Raw genomic sequence first — 18,796 nt, 5'->3', positions numbered from 1 at the left:
TCTCTCAGTCCTCCGCTCACTCTCCACTGAAAATCCCACCTTTGGGAGTCACTGAGTGGGCTGAGAATCGCCCGGCTTAGACACTGCCCCTCACGTGGGAGGGTTCGTTGTCATTCTGGGCTTCTCCCCACAGCACTAGAGGAGTAGTGCGGTGTTTTTCCCTCTGCCCATTTGACTGCAAAGCCCTCTCTGTTTAGGTCGTTTGTTGCCAGTCTCTAAGATGGGAAAACAATAAACATGGAGGAAATAACAAAGAAATCTAGAAACCTTCCGAAAGTTACCTTCCTGGTCTGTAATTCCTGAGTCTCCCTCTGAGTCCCCAGTTCTGTACTTCTCACTTATTCCCAGTCCAACCTGCCCTTCCCTTTGTTTCTTCTCCCTTCCTCTGCTCTTTAAAAGATACTGTCAGAGTTGAACCATAGAAGCTGTATTCATTCTTTCATTAGATTTCCATGACCCAGGCACTGTCCCAAGTGATGGGAAAACAGGGGTGATCATGGTCTTTACCCTAATAGTGCTTACAGCTAAGGAAAGAATACAGGTAACAGCAAATTAACAAGCAAACCTGATAATCTGTCAGTGGCGATGAAGGTGACAGTGGGGAGATTCTGAGGCAGTGACATTTGAATTAAAACCTGAAGGATGAAGAGGAGTCAGTTCTGCAGAGCAGCAGGGGAAGAGCTAGGCAGAGCCGGCAGTGGGGGGAGAGGAGCAGCAAGTACAAAGGTCCTGTGTTTGGAAAGAGCTGGAAATATTCGAAGAGTAGAAAGAAGGCCCATGTGGCAGCAAAGTGCATGGGGGAGAGTGACACAGAGGGAGTGGAAGGGGGCGAGCAGGGGCCAGGAAACATAGGGCCTAGGTTTATAGTATTGTATTTGTTTTGATACATGCCAGGAATTTTAAGCAATGAGAGCACATTCTGGTATTCATTTTGGAAAAAGCACTCTGGCAGAGTATGAAAAATGCAGGTGCTTGGTCACATTTTCAAAAAATGTGCCCTGGTAGGCTGAGTCACCTCATCTTAAATCGATGATTTACACTGAAGGGAAAAAATGACAGCCTTCTGTGCACTGACAAGGACTTGGAGGTGTAGCTGAGACCTGTATCCCCACCCGTGCGGGAAGCCCATTCTTTCCAGCAGGAGGGGCACAGAAATAGGGAAGCAGGAGGTAAATGCTGGAATGGAAGAAGACACTGAAAGACAGGAAAAGCCAGAGCAGCCGGGGAGGTTAGGAAAACCATCCTTTCAATCCACCTTGACATGGAGCTTGGGCCATTGGAATCTCATATCTTGACAATTTTGAGACAGGAGTTCTACCATAGCCCCTAAATCTAACTTTCCTGCCCTACTAAGTCTTATGCTTCCCTGAACAGAAATCTCCATGCGTCACTTACTTCCCTGAGTTACTCAAGGAAGACAGAACAGGACATTCAAACAACTTTTTTGTGTCAATACCAGAGACCCAAGAGGAGTGTGATGAACAGGAACCTGGCTGAGAATCACCAGGTGGTTGTCCTGGCCAGTGAACTCTCCCCAGCCCTAGGCTCCAGCCAGTCCTTGGGGGACCAGTGGGCTCTTAGTTTGCTAAATCTACGGAATTTGTTCAGAAATACTACACCAAGTGTCTGGGGAGGCGCCCCCTGGCTCCTGCCATCTTTTCACAGTGCTTCTGCCATTCCAAGCAGAGGGAGGCTGGACGGCTTCCAAACAGTAAATATGTAATTTTCAAGGAGCCAACAGATCACTTTCAATCAGACAGCTTGGCTCTCATAATGCTTCTGAGCTCATTCTCTGAGAAACGCTCTTCCTCATCAACCAAGGATCTGCTAAGAGGATTTCCGCCCACAGCCTCACCTGGCAAAGCTGCACAGGCGACTAAGTCTGCATCCCCAGGCTTAAGTCCTCTCCACCAGCCCAGAATCCAATTTTAAACCGCCAGCTTGTTACTTCCTGGATACTCCACCAGTGTCTTTCAGTCAATGGGTCCCAAACCAGCTCATCTTCCCCTGCCCTGACTTTCCTGTCTCTGTTAGTGGAATCACTGTTCCCTCTGCTACCCTGGCTGGAAATGTCTGAGTCATCCTTGACTCATCCTTCTCTTACTCTCTACATCAAATCAACTACCGAATCACGTAGTATCTATTTCCGAGATGCCGCTTGAATCTGTCCCCTCCTTCCTACTGCCGCCAGCCCCTTTCGGTGCGGGCTGCCAGTACTTCTTCCCTCTGGGCAGGCATGTCCTCACTTACTCCCTCGCTACTCACCCACCTTCACACTGTGCGCATCAGGCTCCTCCAACCCCGACTGATCACACCCTTCCCTTACCAGCAGCCTGATGTGCCTCCCACTGCTGCTGCATTAAGTATCAACCGTCTTTGAGCTTTATAAGTGACCATTCTTTTTCTAATACTTCATGTTCAAGTTCAATTCACTCATTCCTGGTGTAGGATATAATGTTTATCTTTTCTTGAACATGATTTTGCAAAAAAAAAATCTTATGTTACTAAATCCTATATTATCTGCATTTATATGCTTGTTTTATCTCCTTAGAAGATGCAATGTTTCTGTGTTATTAGTCTCACATTTATTTTTACTTCCTCTAATAGTTTTACATACCAGGCGCCGCTCTTAGGACCCCTGTAAGAAATAATTTACTCTCACAAATATTCTAATTGTATCTGCATTTTACTGGTGACAGAGCTGAGATACAGAGATGTAGAATACCTTACTGAGGTTCCATAACAAGTGGCAGAGCCTGGTTTCTAATTCACAGGGTTGGACCCCGGAGCTCAATATCTTAACCATTGCATTCATATTTGTCGTTGTTACCTGCATTCTTAATATCATAGTTTGGCTTTTGCTGATGTTGTATAACTGAGCTGAAGTTTAAGACATGCCCATGAATGGTCAGAAATATCGATGGTAGGCAGGGTTTGTAAATGTAACTTGATAGCAGGAACTGATTAAAGGTATTTCTCAGGAAATAGCTCTAAAGCTGAGACATCTTTGTGCTACTTTCCCCTCACCTGGTCTCTTTTTTTCTTATTCCAGTACATGGGCTGTATTGAAGTGCTGCAGTCAATGAGGTCACTGGATTTTGGGAAGAGAACTCAAGTTACAAGGTAAGAGAACAAAAATGGGAGAGACTTTAAGGACTGTTTTTTATTTTTATTTTTAATTATAGGAGAAAGTTTATTTAGAAAGTCACAGAGATAGAAAAAGTGAGCTAGCTGGGCTGTGTGGGCTCAGGAAAGCAAGTTACAGAGTCAGAAGAACACTATTTTTTTTATTAAAGTCACAAGAGTGACTGGAAGGTAGAACATAGTCCAGTGACTTTGGATAAGTGGCTGTATCTCGTAATGTGAAAGATTTTCCAGTTCTGTGGCAGAGCACCTGAATTTTATGTGAGAACTGATAAGATGGTATAGTCATAGAAACAGCTGCTTTCCCAGATACCAAAAGTATTTAAAATTAGGAACTCTGAGATTTTAAAAGTATTTAAAATTAGGCCTAGAGATTGGACTTTACAGAAGGTCCTGTTGACCTGTTGAAGAAATAGCTGACAAGAAGCGCAGAACTGTTTCTCATCTTCCCATTTTGAAAATGACATTAATTTAACAATAACTCCCCATTCCCTGCCCCATCTCCAGCGCCTGGCAACCACCATTCTACTTTATGTCTGTGAGTTTGACTACTCTAGGTACCTCATGGAGGTGGAATCATACAACATTTGTCTGTTTTGATTGGCTTATTTCACATAGCATAATGGCCTCAGTGCTCACCATTGAGCCAAACAATATGAATATTTTGAAGCCTGTTGATGTATACCGCTAGGTTGTTCTACAGAAGAACTGTACTAGAGGATTCTCCCCGCTCCCAGCCATGCACTTATTTTTGTTAGGATCCATTTTTTTTATCGTTATAAACTTTTAAGTCTGCATTTTCATATGGTTTAGTAAATGGTGAAAGGCGCTTTCTATGCCATGAATTTTCAGTGTGTGAAGTAGGTTCACACCCGAGGGAAGGCGTCTGGCGTTGTTTCTGGATATTGTTCTTTGTAGATGTGTCTATACGTGATTTGGGCTCTGCTGACTGTGCTCTGGTCAGGTTTGTAGAAGCCTGAGGTTGGTGGTCTCTTTTTTTAATTTGGTGGTGGGGAAGGCCTCTCTGAGGAGAAGCCGTTTGACCTAATCCCTGAATACAGTGACGGATCCAGCCACAGCAGTGTTTGGAGAACAGAGGGCAGGCAGAGGAGAGACAGCCACATGCCCCATTGGTCCATAGCATCAGCACTGACGTGGCCTCAAACCTGGGCAGGCGGTTTGGTAAAAGTGTGAAGAACGCACATTTTCTCCCAGGAATGGATACAAAAAAATGTCCAGTTTGGCTCCAAGTCAGAGGAGGGAGAGGCTGTCTAGATGGGAGATTCATAGGTCAAGATGCCCTGTGGTGCAAGTGGCTTGACCTAAAGTCAGCAGACTCCAGCCCCATTAGCCCAGGGGCCTTGTCTCTGGCAGGGCTAGAAAGCAGTGAAGCTGATTTCCACATATCAGGGCTAAACGTCAGTCTCCCTGCTTCAGAATAGTATGTTCTAGGTGATCCACTCTCAGCTCCTGACCCCCTTCTCTGGAGCAGGCTGAGTCTGAGGTACTGTATCTGGTAGCTACTTGGACTCAGTAGCAGACCTAAGATTCCCTGACCCAGATGGGGGAAGGAGAAAAACCACCAAGGAAAGAGAGAAGACAAAGAAGATATAAAATAAGTATGACCCACTTTAAGGAATTAACAAAAATGGAAACTTACTGAGCAGAACAGTGATCATGCAGAATTCACCTCTGAGTTTCTTTAAGTAATAAATTCCATGCTGGTATTTCACAGAAAATTCAACGTACAAAAGAAAGTTTTATACTTTTTTCCCACAGGAGCTCACACACATACTGCTGACATTGGGAGTGATCTTTGAAAGTCTTGGAGACTCTAGGTCTTGTAGGACCTTCTACAAGTGGGTATAAGCTTAGGTGTTAGTGCACAACAATTAGCCTTCCTATATGTTACCCGGGTGGGAACATTTTGGGGGATCAGGATCTTTTCTTTAGGCCCCCCTCGCCTCTCGATACTAGACTGGTGCGGTCAGTGACGGATGTGCCTCAAAGCCGTGTGTGTGTTGCCATATGTGTGAGAACAATGTGATCAGTGTAAGAAAATGGTTCAATTTCCCCCAAACTTCTCATTTCTACCCTGCTTCCCAAGTATTTATTCTTCTTCTGTCTTTTAATGTTTCCTTCTTTATCTCGTTTTCCTTTCCTCTCTCAACTTTTATGTATTTTGACATTTACCCACTACTCAAGTTGCTTGATTACCAGTTATCTTAAATGTTACCATTAAAACATTACTGTTGAATCAAATTTCAAGTGATTTCAAGTTTAATTTTCACATATTGACTAGGTTTCATTTTGCTCATAATTTTACTTAGTGCAAGAAAAAAACATTTCAGGGGACTAGAGTTCTGAGAGAAGGAACTTTGTTCCATGTGACCACAGGTATCTCCTGACATTTACTGTTCAACATAAGGTCGGTCAGGCGTCGATGCTGATAAAACTGTGTAATGAATTGCCACTCTAACATTCAAACAACTTATTCAGGCCAGTGTCACACACTGGTAAATGGTCTTACCATCCCTATCCTAGTTCACACATTTTTCCAGATAACAGGGAGACACAGCGTGAAGTTCTCGATAAGAGGGGAGGAGCTATGACTAAGACCCGCCAAGGTGACTCAGCGTGGGAAGCAGAGCAGAAGGGTAGAGTACAGTTATTGTCTTCACAAGGGACCTGTCTGCCACTGGTTTGAGGGCTGGATCCGCAGCATCTAGGACACAGAAAGCACTCCAACAGAGCAGCACAGGAAATAAAAAAGACAAGAGGCCACTCACTGTCAAAGCTCCCACTGCACTTTCGTACCTCAGTCCAGATTTAGTCCTGGGACAGCCCTGGAGTGGCCGTTACTGTCATTCTGCCCTCGATTCTCTCCCAGGCGTTTATCTTCTTGACTGACTTAGGACCAGATCTCAATTTTTAGTAACTGAGTATTCATGCAAAAGGGCAAAGCAGGAGGTTTTTCTTGATAGTAAAGAGAAGCAAGAAACATTAGGAAAGCAAAGGTTCACAGCCGCAGTTGTCTTCAAAATGACTGGAAAACAATACTGAAAGGAAATGAGGAAAGGGGGAAGATGAAAATCATGCTAAGGATGATACAGTCATTTGTACTCTCCTATAAAAATCTCATCGTGAGTTTAAAAACAAAGCTAAAGAAAACAAAAAGAAACCCCCTCATTTGATCTGAAACATGCACATGTGCAAGACATCAGGTGTCTAAAACCTAAAGCCTGACTACCCTCCCTTGAGTAAGCATCCATGTCATGCAAGGAAGAAGTCTCCCTCCCCCTAAGGATGCCTCCTTCTTTGTGTTTATGTGGGGACCTGCCTCAGGTACTGAAGGAGGAATAAACCCATCAAAGGCAAACACTGTAGGTGGAGCTGGTAGGATAGGCTTGGCTTCCAACCTTGAAGAACATAACTTCATAGCAAACTGTCAATGGGGACGTTTAGTTCATCACCACAGGGCATTACACAGGATGGGGCAAAAATTGGTTTCTGGTTGCTTGTAGGGAAAATAATACAATGGCTAATAAATAATACTAAACAATAAAATAATACAAAAATAAACTCTGTGTTCTGCGTACTCACAACTGAACCTCCTTTCGCCCCACTCTGTATGCCACAAGGGGTAAAGCACACTGCTGGTGGGAGGGGCCTCCAGGTCACCAGCTTACTACTCTATCATCCTCCTGCATTTTTTGCCTTATATCTGTAACTCTTATTAGGTAAAAAAAAATCAGGCAAAGTGTGAGGCATCCACCACAGGGTGCCTCACCATGTCCACACCATGCTGCAGGATAGCTGGGAAGATGCAGCTGGCACGGGACTCACCTCCTGCGATTGTCCCCAGACATCTCTGAAGAAAAATGGAGAGCAGTTAGAGAATGGGTAGTGAATGCTCATTTTCGGAGTCCTGGCGTAAGATTCATTTTCTCTAGCTGATCTTCAGGGACTGCATGGACCATTTATTGCATCCATTCCATGGGGGACAAAAATCCTGGCTAGCGTTTTTTTGTACTGCTGCTGTAGATGCCGCAAGCTGTTTAGGCGATTTTGTACTAGGTAAAACAGCAAGGACTCAGAGACCATAATTCAGAGGATATTGTAATTGGACTAATTTCCTGTTTGAAATGTTATTGCTCCTGAGCAGTGATTCTGCAAATTTAGTTTATGAGCTTGAAGTTGTGATTCTTTGGCTTCAACAGGACATTAAAGGCAGTACTTCAGAGACAAATGCGTATTACTTCTGTGTGTGTATGAACAACCATTAGATAGATGCAAAGCAGGTCCAGGATGCAGCTAAATGTTTACCCAAAGACCTGTGCCTGTGGTTTCTAAGATATGTGAACATTAGAAAGTATTCTATAGAGGTCAAATATGTTCGTGTAAGTTAGCTACATTAATAAATCATTTGAGTACAGGCTGGTATTTATCTAAACCTGAGAATTGTAGTAATGGGATTAGTCGCAGCTACACATAGGTAAGTGTACCTTAAACTTGGAGGAACTGTATGGGGTCTGGTGTGTGTGTTGACTTGTGAGGAGGCCACGGAGATGGGAGTAGGATTGCTGCCCACATGGCCTGCAAAATGAAGACCATCAGAGTGGGGATAAAAGACTGAGTCTGTTAACTTGCCAGGCAGGGGAAAGCTCCCCAGTGAAAACTTTACTGACAAGAGTGGTAAGGATAAAAAAGCTGAGGAGTTTTAAAGTTCTAATTCATAGTATTCATGCTAAGGATGGAAAAACATGTACTCTGGCTGAGACGGGATATACCTGGTTGGATGAAAAAAAGTTTCACTGTTGATTGGTCAGGAAAGAATGTTAAGACACCAGTAAAGGTCTTGTGTTCTGGGGTCAAGGTTTATGACCTTTATCAGCTAGTGAGAACAAATGAAAAAGGGGGACCCCCCAAAAAAAACAGAATTACCTCCTGGAAGGCAGGTCCTTGTAATACAGGCTTCTCCAACTACATGAGTGTTCTAGGAAACCATCTATATCAGTTTACCAGTTGGTGCTGTTGTGAGAGGCTGCGTTCAGCTTCAGTGAATGTTTTTTGAAGAATCTTTCAGTGCATTTGCCCATTTCATGATGGGTGATATTCAAGCACACCTGCCCACATTGTGCTGGGTGTTCAGCAGTTTTTGACCAAAAACAGCATGACCCTCACGCCCCACCCTCCCTGTTCACCTGGTCTCACCCTGAGTGACATTGTTTTTTGTTTCCCTGGATTAAAAAAGTCCTCAAAGGGAAAAGTTTTGCCAGTGTGGAAGAAGTGAAACAAAAAATGGCAGAAGCATGAAGAGGCATCAAAATTGACAAGTTGGAAAACTGTTTTGAGCAGTGGAAACAACATCTTGATAGGTATATTGCCTCAAATGGAGAGTACTTTGAAGGTGACTGAAGTTTAAATATGTAAGAATAAAAACACAATTTTTTATAATAAATTCCAGTTTTGGGGGCTCTCCCCTCGTACAACAAAACGTAATAGTCAAATACTCCTAAGCAAACACCGGTGTTAGTGGAAGAACTTCCTTTCACATGAGAGTAGATGTCAGGAAGCCCTTGCTGGAGGTTTTGTGTGTGTGTGTGTGTGTGTGTGTGTGTGTGTGTGTGTACAATAACCACCTCTCCTAGCTTCATGCTCTGCTGCTCCGCAGTTCCTCACCATGTGTTTAGGACTGGGTTCTCACTTCTTACATATCTGAGGTGAAATTGCCAATTAAAGTCCTTTTAGAAGACTTCAAAGATCTAGTAGTAACAAATATTTCCAAGCAATTGGGAAGAGTTTCAAGAGCATGACAGAGTCAGGTGAAGAAAGAGAGGGCATGAACATCAACAGTACCCTTCTCTTCAGTCACTTCGCACACGTTTCACATACAGGTAGTGCACAGTTACTGTGTGAATGGACAGGTCTAAGGCCAAGAGTATAGTTCCTAAAGCAACGCATAGAATGTGAAAAATATTTGCAAACCATATATATGATCAAGAATTAGTATGCAGAATATATAAGGAATTATTACTACTCAGCAACAAAAACAAAAACCCTATTAAAAATTGAGCAAAGGACTTGTATGGACATTTCTCTAAAGACGACATACACATGGGCAATAAGTACATGATAAGATGCTCAACATCACTAATCATCAGGGAAATGCAAGTCAAAACCACAATGAGATAGGATTTCACACTCATTAGAATGGCTATTTAAAAAAAGAAACAGAAAATAACAAATGTTTAAGAGGATGTGGAGGTGCTGGGAACTCTTGAGCATTACTGGTAGCAATGTAAAATGGTATAGCCACTGTGAAAAACAGTATGGGATTTCCTCAAAAAATTAAAAATAGAATTGCTGTATTATCCAGAAATTCTGCTTCTGGGTATATACCTAAAAGAATTGAAAACAAGAACTTGATTAGATATTTGTATACCTATGTTCATACAATAAAAGCATTATTCACAACAATCATAGATGGAAACAGCCTAAGTACTGATTGGCAAATGAATGGATGAATAAAATGTGGTGGCCCTGGCTGGTGTAGCTCAGTGGATTGAGTGTAGGCCTGTGAACCAAGGGGTTGTCAGTTCGATTCCCAGTCAGGGTGCATGCCTGGATTGCAGGCCAGATTCCCAGTGTGGGACACAGGGGAGGCAACCACACATTGATGTTTCTCTCCCTCTCTTTCTGCCTCCCCTCCCTTCTAAAAATAAATAAAAATATATATATAAAAAAGAAAATGTGAGCCCTGGCTGGCACAGCTCAGTGGATTGAGCGCGGGCTGGGAACCAAAGTGTCCCACGTTCGATTCCCAGCCAGGGTACATTCCTGGGTTGCAGACCATAACCCCCAGCAACCGCACATTGATGTTTCTCTCTCTCTCTCTCTCTCTCTCTCTCTCTCTCCCCTCCCTCCCTCCCTCCCTTCTCTAAAAATAAATAAATAAAATCTTAAAAAAAAAAAGAAAAGAAAATGTGGTGGACACACATACACATGTACTGGAATATTAGCCTTAAAAAAGGAAATTATGCCAATTGTGACATGAGTGAAACTGTAGGGTATTATGCTAAGTGAAGTAAGCCAGACAATGCATGGTATTACTTACATGTGGAATCTAAAAAAAACACTGGACAAGAAAACAATAAAGTTTAACATGTAGCAACAGAGTTGCATGGCAGTTGCCAGGGCTGAGGGTGGGGGGAAACGGGGAGACGTTGGTAGAATGGCATGACTTTCAGTGACATGGTAGTGGAGGTCTGAGGAGCCCATGTGAAGCGTGGTGACTGTGGTTGGTAATTTGTGTTGTATAACTGAAAGTTGCTAAGATGCTAAATCTTAAGTGTTTTCACACAAAAAAACGGTAAAAAGGCGATGGTGTTTGTTAATTAACCTGACTTGTGGGAATTTTTTCATAATGTGTATGTACATCAAGTCATCACCTTGTACATTTTAAATATTTTTCAGTTTTGTCAAATATTCCTCAATAAAGCTGGGGAAAGGGGGAAGGAAATCCTGACACCTGCTACAGTATGGATGAACCTTGTTGTCTTACTCCGTTTGTGCTGCTACAACAAAATGCCACAGACCGGGTGGCTTACAAACAGCAGAATTTATTTCTCACAGTTCTGGAAGCCAGAATGTCTGTGATTGAGCTGCCCTTGCCCCAGCTGCACACGTCTTGTCTGGTCGTGTTCTCATGTGGCAGAGGGGGCTGAGGAGTTCTGTTTTATGAGAGCACTAGTCTCATTCATGAGCTCCTAAGACCCACCAACTAATTCCTTTTGGGGTTCATATTTCAACATACAAGTTTTGGGGAGACTCAAACATTCAGATCATAGCAAATCTTGAAGACTAGCTTACACCAAAAGGGGGATTTCTTGGAAGGATATTGGGGAGGCTTATGGGATCCTGTGGAAGGACAGGGGTCTGGGCTCCCTGAGGCCTCAGCAGCCAGAGCACAGAGACTCCCCATCTCTGGTTTTCTCAGCTCCAAATATCAAATGATCAGGTAACTGTTGATCAGGTTTAATCCTGGGTCAGTCATCTTTGGCCAGGACAGAATTGCACTGCGGGAATATGGTAATTCCCTAAGTCATGTCCTAAGAAGGGGACTGGCTGAGGGAGAAGGAGGTGGGGGAGAGGGAAAAAGCAGGAGGAAAAAGAAGCTTGTCAAGTGGAGGTAGTAGATGCAGTTCAAAATGGATTTCTACCTCAAAGGGAAATGAAGGCATTAGATCAATTTCTTTGGACAAGAGAAAGATAGAGAGTGGGAGTGGGGAGATATTGGGACTGGGACTATTTAAGTCATCCCCAGTCATTGGGACTGGGACTCTTTAAATCATCCCCAGTCATTGGGACTGGGACTAAAATTTAAAGTTGGTAAAGTTGTTAATCAAATGTCTCATTTTATTATAGCTAGTGCACTAATGTTAGAACATGATTCGAAGGAGCCGTGTTCTCTGTGGTGAAGAACACTTTGAGACCACATGGGTAGGCATTGTATTTGTTCTCACCCTTTTTTTAGGATGTAGGGCACTGTTTTAATATTTGAGTTATTTATATAGGTTTGTAAAATGGTTATTATTTTTTGTTCCATGACAGACTGTTTACAGTTTCTATATTTTATTTGCCAAAAAGCCATTGGTCAAGAATGAAATTCCCAATTATAGCATCTTTTCCATGGAAAATATGATGTACTTTATGGAATGGTTTCTAAAAATATGTTGCAGCTAAAATCAGGGCCTGCTATTTTATCCATATGAATATATAAAAACTCACAGATGTGTAGATATTACCACACATATGCATATGCTACAAACACACATTCTCAAATAGATGATATACACACATACATTCGCTGACCCAAGTGAGAATAGTTAGCTGCCTGTCCCTGTCCAAGTATGGATGGCAGTGAATGGCCTCAAGTGTTTGAGGAGAAGCAAATTAACTCAGTGCTTAAAATGCATGAATGTTAAAGCCTATGCATTTTGGGGAAACCTCATTATTTTTAGATCTGACTGCAGAATGAAATAGCTTTATCCAGTGATTCCCTCCACTACCCCCCCCGGCCCAGACCGTCTTTATAACATGTAGAGCCGGATGAGAATGCATTCAAGTATCTCTCTCCCTTTCATGGTCTATTTTGGCTTTGTTTGGGAGTTAGTACTGAATATTTGTAGCACATCAAGCAGTCTCAATTGTACCCTGAAAACATTCTCCAGGAGCAAGAAAGTGAATTTCTAATTTTGATTTTGCCAGTGCTCACCTTCTGGTCAGATTCATTTTACAGTGCAAGAAGAATAGGCCTTTGGAAGCATTGTTCTGGAGATGCTCATGCTGCAGTTGCATGGGATCCTCTTGAGGAAACTCAGAGAGTGTTTCCCAGATTGTGTTTGGCCGAGAAGGGTTTGGGTCCCCTGTGGTTCTGTTTCAATGGAGCAATCATGAGGGCTCCATCATGCATCATCTTTGGGCTTGAAGGTTCCCTGATCTGTGGGCCTAGTCCATGGTCTGGCAGTTGTCAGAGCCACAGTCCCTGGGGCATAGTCAGATTAATAAATATTTATTAACAGAGAGGCTTCAGGGCTTCTCCCAGATATTGACATGACCCATGGGTTTTGAAGGCTCCATGGTCACTGCTGGTAGTCAGAGAAAAGAACTAGACAATCAATAAACATGGAATCTGGTATCCTTAATTAGGCCAAATTCCAGAATAAGGAGCTCTTAGGCAACTGGGTCAGGTCCCTGGTTCCATGATAGACTGTCTGGCACATGGGTACCATTTGTATATATTACTGAACAAAGGACTAAAATTAAATTCACTGAAGATGCTCATTTTAGTTCAGAGAGCCTTGGGGGTCCAAGGAGTTGATTCAGATGAAGAGTAGGATTTCTCAATTCACATAGAACTGGCTAAACTTCTACTACTTTCTAGTTCAGGGACTCAAACATGATTTGCAGTTATTAGCAAAAACTGTATAGAGAAGTTTATTATTAATTAATAGCTACCATCATCAGCATAGTCATCATCACAGAAGTTAACATTTATAAAATAGATGTTCCTATTAAACGTATTGTGCCCCTGAGGATACTGAGACATTGCAGAACGCACCAAGGTCACCTAGCAAGTTAATACGTGGTGGAACCAGAAATCATATCCATCTGACCCTCGTGTATTATGCCTCAATCAGAATGAGAATACTAAGGGACAAAATTCAGGGAAATGCTGAAAGCCAGAAGAGACAGAATAAGGAAACACTCATTCCTCAGGCAGGAAATTGGCCTGATTCAAGAAGCCAGATTCCTGGTTTGTGAGTTCCCTCTGGGAGACTTCTCATACAGAGGCTCATAAATCTGTAGGTGTGGGTACTGTCAGTGTCCTTTTCTGATCTCTGCTGAGGAAAAAAAGAGATCATGTCAGACGGTGGTTCTCAAATTTTGGCCTGCAAGAAAATCAGTCACTTGGAGGGCTCGTTAAAGTGGAATGTTGGGCCCCACTCCCAGTTTTTGTTTCAAGAATTTGTATGTCTGACAAGTTCCCAGATGTTGCCACACTTTGAGGCCCCAGGTGTAAGGGAAGCCCACCTTGTGGTTTCAAAATGAGGTTTCCAGTTGGACCACAAATCATATGGAAACCCCTAGTTTTGGAAAGGTGGTTCCCCAGAAAATCCCAAACAGCACAAGGTTTTTATTTTGTTTTTGAGAGGACAAGGGTGAAGCCTAGGGAATCCCAGAGCAGCGAGTTTTAATTTTGCTATATGTATATGTATATGTATATGTATATGTATATGTATATGTAGCCAGAAAAATCAGGATACAGTTTTTTTGGGGAAGAGCGAGCTAGATGGAAGGCACTCAAAATTTATTAAAGGCTAATCTCAGCCTGAGAGAGCCTTCGATAAAAAGAGAGCTTTGTGGCCAAAGAAAAATGTAGGACAATTGGTGCGTGTCTTCACCTGCCACGCAGATGTTTCGTTTCCTGTTGGCATTCTCCTTAGCAAAGCTGAGGAAGGCCTGATGGAGTAATGCTCAGCTCTGACTCCTTTAATTACACATGAGTTGTGCCTTGTGAGAGCTGCACCTACTCTAGGAAAATGTGTATGTTCACATATGTTTGCATAGTAAGAAGGTGGATCTTTTTGATCCAGATCATTTGAACCGCTTATGAAATTTCTCTGCAAATGATTTTTACACTGTCATCTGTGACAACACAGATTCTTAAAAAGAAAGTTTTGATCATTAAACTTACCTGCTGAAGTTGAACTACAAAAAAAAAGATGTCCTTTAATTAAGCGTATGTGCCAATGTGAAGTAGCATAATTCAGGCAGCAGCTCATTAGCAAGAGTTAGGCTGGACCTAGAAACAGACTTTAGATGGAGAGTTAAATGCAAAAAGTTTACTGGGAGGGCTCTCAAAATCCCTCGGGAGTGAGGGGTGCAAGACTGGGCAGGGGGCAGGTCGAATGGTGATGCTGACTCAACAAAGGCTTCAGCAGATCTGGTGGGCAAACAGACCAGGCCTTAGAACCCCGTATTGACTAGCCACTGGTTGCCTCCTGCCTCTGGGAAGGGGACATATCTGTAGACAAGGTAACTGCCTCAGAGAGAGGACACTTTCCAGGAACTCAGCTGTGAGCTGCTAGCACTGAACACTCCAACAACTGGGAATGAGAACCTCTCTTCTGAGTGAAGTGTGGGTTATATAGGAGGACAAGGATCGTATGGATTTTCATGCCATAGAGCTGTCTAAACATTTATGTACTGAACACATGGTATGTCCAAGGAAGCCTGCTGCATGCCACAGGTTACCTAAAGAAAATCAGATAGGCCTTCTACCTTTCTTGAAACTTGTACTACCCACTACCATTTGTACAACAGACAGAGTCAGGCCTCTTGTACAACATAGTATCTGAAGCATTCCGGTTATAACACATAAGAATACTCTGCTGGGTATGAGGTGTTGTAAAAAGCAGGTTAGACAAAGTTATTATTTTCTCTACTTTTTTATTGAATGTATTGGGGTGACATTGGTTGATAAAATTATAGAGGTTTCTGGTGTGCAATTCTATAATACATCATCTGTATGTTGTATTGTGTGTTCACCACCCAAGGTGAAGTCTCCTTCCATCATCACTAATCCCCGCCTTACCTTCTTCTACCTCCCCCCACCCCTAGACCCAGTTCTTAAGCAGGCAGAAATTATAAGGATAAAGCAATGATAATGGCTAGCATTTATGGAGGCCTTGTTTAAAGCACTATTATTATTGCTACTTTATATATTAAAGAAATGGAGACATAAAGAGCTTCAAAAACTTGCTCAAGCTCACAGAGTTTATAAGAAACAGCTAGATTTTTAACAATGGCTGTTCGATGGCAGAGGCACTTAACCAGCTTTCCTGCTCTCTATTATTCTAGAGGAGTTACAGATAAATTAAAGCCCCTGACTTCTTTCCTTTTATCATTTCCTGTAATTTTGCACTTTTGTTTATTTTGTATTTCCCCAAGCACTTTGTACTGGATTATGCACATCGTGTCACATAATGAACCTTATTTGATGTTTTAAAAAAAGAAGTTTAGCTCCCCCCTCTCTCCTTCCACTGCATGCTGGTAGGAGGGAAAAAGAAAGAAAGATAATAATTTACAGTTTGTAAAAGGAGTTCCATAACCCTTCTATTTGCACAGTACAAGACTCATCTCTTATACAGTCTAGCTTCCTGTACCAAGAAACTGAACAAGACCACGTCCAAAAGACGTGTGAATAACCTTCACCTGTAAAGACTGGAAGGTTGCATTCTAACAGGTTTCCTGCCATGCACAAGCGAACAGCAGACCTGACCCCAAAGCCTCTTACATTCATTTCTCGTCTTTCCAGAAGAAGAGCCAGCAAGCCACAACCTGCCGGCCAAATCCGGCCTGCTGCCTGATTTTTTGTTTTGCCACCTTTTGAGCCAAGAATGGCTCTTGATGTTTTTTAATTGTTGGGGAAAAAATCAAAAGGAGAATATTTTGTGAATGTGGAAATTATATGAAATTCAAACGTCAGTATCTATACGTGTTATTGGCACACAAGTACACCCATTTATATATTGTTTGTGGCTGCTTTTGGAACTACAACTGCAGAGTTGAATAGCTGCAATGGAGACTGTATGGCGCACAAAGCCTAACATTTTTGCTACCTAGCCCTTTACAACAAAGGCTTGTCGAGTGCTGCTGTTGAGTGGTTCACAGCCTTAGCTCTGTTGGAAACACTTGCGGGAGCTTTTAGAACTCCCAGTCCCCAAGCCCCACCCTGTAACAGTTAAGTCAGTGTGTGCAGAGATGAGACCTAGTCTTCAGGGTTTGTTAAATCTCCTCCATGTTTCCCCAGTGTCCAGCCAAGGTCCAGAGCCACTGCCTAGAGCATAAATGTATTTTGAGGGGCAGATGGACTAGGCCTCTCACCATCCAGGCTGCCAGATGGGAGAGAAAATGCAGGTCACTCATCACGACCTGAGTGTGCTGGGGGGTGATGTGAGCAAAGAGGTTCAAGACCTCCAGATGGTTAATCTTCCCAATGAGGAGATGGCAGGGACGAAGGGAACCAAGGGAAGAGGAAAGGGTGGATTATATCAAATATTTATCCCAGCATATTGAGTGACTAAGTTGAAGACAGATTTGTGCCCAAATGGAACATCATCCAATATATGGGTGGTGTGGCCTTCCTCCCTTACCCTAGCCACTAGAAACAGGTGACCTAATTCTTTAGCACCCACTAAAGCAACCATCTGGCTGGAGCTGTAGAGCACAGCACCAGGCCTCCTGGGCAATGAGTCCAAGTAGACGTTTTCATCAGCTGTGTGGTCCATGAATTGATCAGCTTCAGCGTCACCTGGGAGGCTTGTTAAACTACAGATTCTTAGGCCCCAACCCAGATGTATAGAATTAGAATCTGTAGAATCAATTCCAGGAATCTGCATTTTAACCAGCATCCTAGTTGATTCTTCAGAACTTTAAAGTTTGATCACCACTTACCTAAGTGCTTACACCAGTGAATGCCTAGCAGGTGTGTGGGCCGCAGCTGTCGGACCGTTATTTCCCTCAGTGGACGCAGCTGGGTAGGCCTGTTACTGATTCCTTCCCGAGGTGCACACAAACATTAAAAAATGATGGAATTCTCAAATAAAGTCGTGTGTGTGTGTGTATGCCAAAAGGCCCTTAAGAAGTTTTTTTTTTTAAACACTGGTGGCAGTTGTACACTCATTCCACTGACTTCTGCCTTCCTCAGTATTATACCTCCATGGAAAACTGTTTTAAATATCCAAATAGCTCCAGTCTTTCTTTTTTGACAATAGGCCTAATTTTTGTAAGTTGATCAACATTATTTGTAGTGAAATGTGGTGTATACAGTGAGTGACTAACTTGGACCAGTTTTGTTTTTTCAAAAAATGAGCTTTGAAAAATTAGAAGCCCTGGCTGGTGTAGCTCAGTGGATTGAGCACCGGCCTGCAAACCAAAAAATGAGCTTTGATTCTTAAGTGACCACACTGAATGATTAGTACATTCTCCAGCTCCAAAAGATGTCCTTTCATAGCATTTTGAATGCTTTATCTAAGACAGAGTAGTTTTAGAAAAATCCAGTTTATCTTAAGGTAAAGGAGAAGAGTCTTTTGGATTTACAAATTCCAGTGTGTTTCATATGAAATCAACCCCATTTCTCTGGCGTCATTTTCATAGGGCTTAAATAGTTTGAAGGTGTGTAAGTCATCAGTTTGCAGTTACATGTGTTTGCATTTTGAAATATGTGACAACAGGAAATCGTTGTCAGGATAGGAGAAAATGACTTCTGTTCACTAAGGGGAGACTTGTAGGGGAGGTGCCATGGTGGGGACAGGATGGTCTTTTTGCTTCGTTAAAGTGCAATAGATGCGTCAACATTTGCATCAGAGCCAAAGGGCAGAATGACGGAGTGGACAGAGCAACCTGTGTTTTGTGGTTGCTGGAGCAGGGTAGAATTGCAAATGTACTTTAGAATCAGATTTTAAATATGATTCAGGCTGAATGGAGCAGTGTGATAAGTCAGTGTGAGAATAGATGCTGTGGGCCATACTGGAGGGTTTTATTTGACCACCCTGGGACCGAAGCACCCCTTTCTAAAGTGAGAGGATGTACTTTATGGGCTGAGTCTACCCTCCTAGAGTGCCTGGGCGATGCCTTTGATAGCACCACAAAGGGAGTTTGAAGCTTTCGGTTTTCAGCTGTTCTCTGGGCATTGACTGAATTCATTGTGTGCTTATCGCCATGGAGGCCGGCTCCTGTTCTAAAGTGTCCTGTCTGAGGGCTCGCACAAGTTCTGGGGCGACTTCAGTTTCACCAAGCTGAATGAAATTGAACACGTGGATCACTGAGCCTTCATGTTCTAAAGGCAGAGATTTTTTAAAAAGGTCCTAGTTTCCCTAGAACAATCAGAACAACATAATACCACACTGATGTGCAGTCTGAATTACACATCCCCTCATTTATCAATATGAAGGCTGTTTGAGGCCTTCAAGTGACAGTTGTCCCTTCCATATTGGTCACCGATTTCCTTAAGGATTCACGTTGGAATGATAAGGAAAGGAAAGTGCCCTGGGAAATACGGGTGAAATTGGGAAAATTTAGGCTT

The 18,796-nt window shown here is 42.7% G+C and overlaps 1 protein-coding gene across 1 annotated transcript in view; it reads left to right on the top strand.

Moving 5' to 3' along the window:
* SHC4 (SHC adaptor protein 4) overlaps positions 1 to 18,796 on the top strand; it is a 106,009-nt gene that overhangs the window by 25,495 nt on the left and 61,718 nt on the right. Inside the window, exon 2 of the mRNA XM_045823414.1 lies at positions 3,053 to 3,123. Coding sequence (XP_045679370.1) covers positions 3,053 to 3,123 — 71 coding nt within the window. The remainder of the gene's footprint in view (positions 1 to 3,052; positions 3,124 to 18,796) is intronic.

This window comes from Phyllostomus hastatus, unplaced genomic scaffold, assembly GCF_019186645.2.
Source record: "Phyllostomus hastatus isolate PE091 unplaced genomic scaffold, TTU_PhHast_1.1 phas_scaffold_501, whole genome shotgun sequence".
NCBI lineage: Eukaryota > Metazoa > Chordata > Mammalia > Chiroptera > Phyllostomidae > Phyllostomus > Phyllostomus hastatus.
The sequence above is the reverse complement of the archived record's forward strand: the minus strand, read 5'-3'. Positions and strand labels throughout refer to the sequence as shown.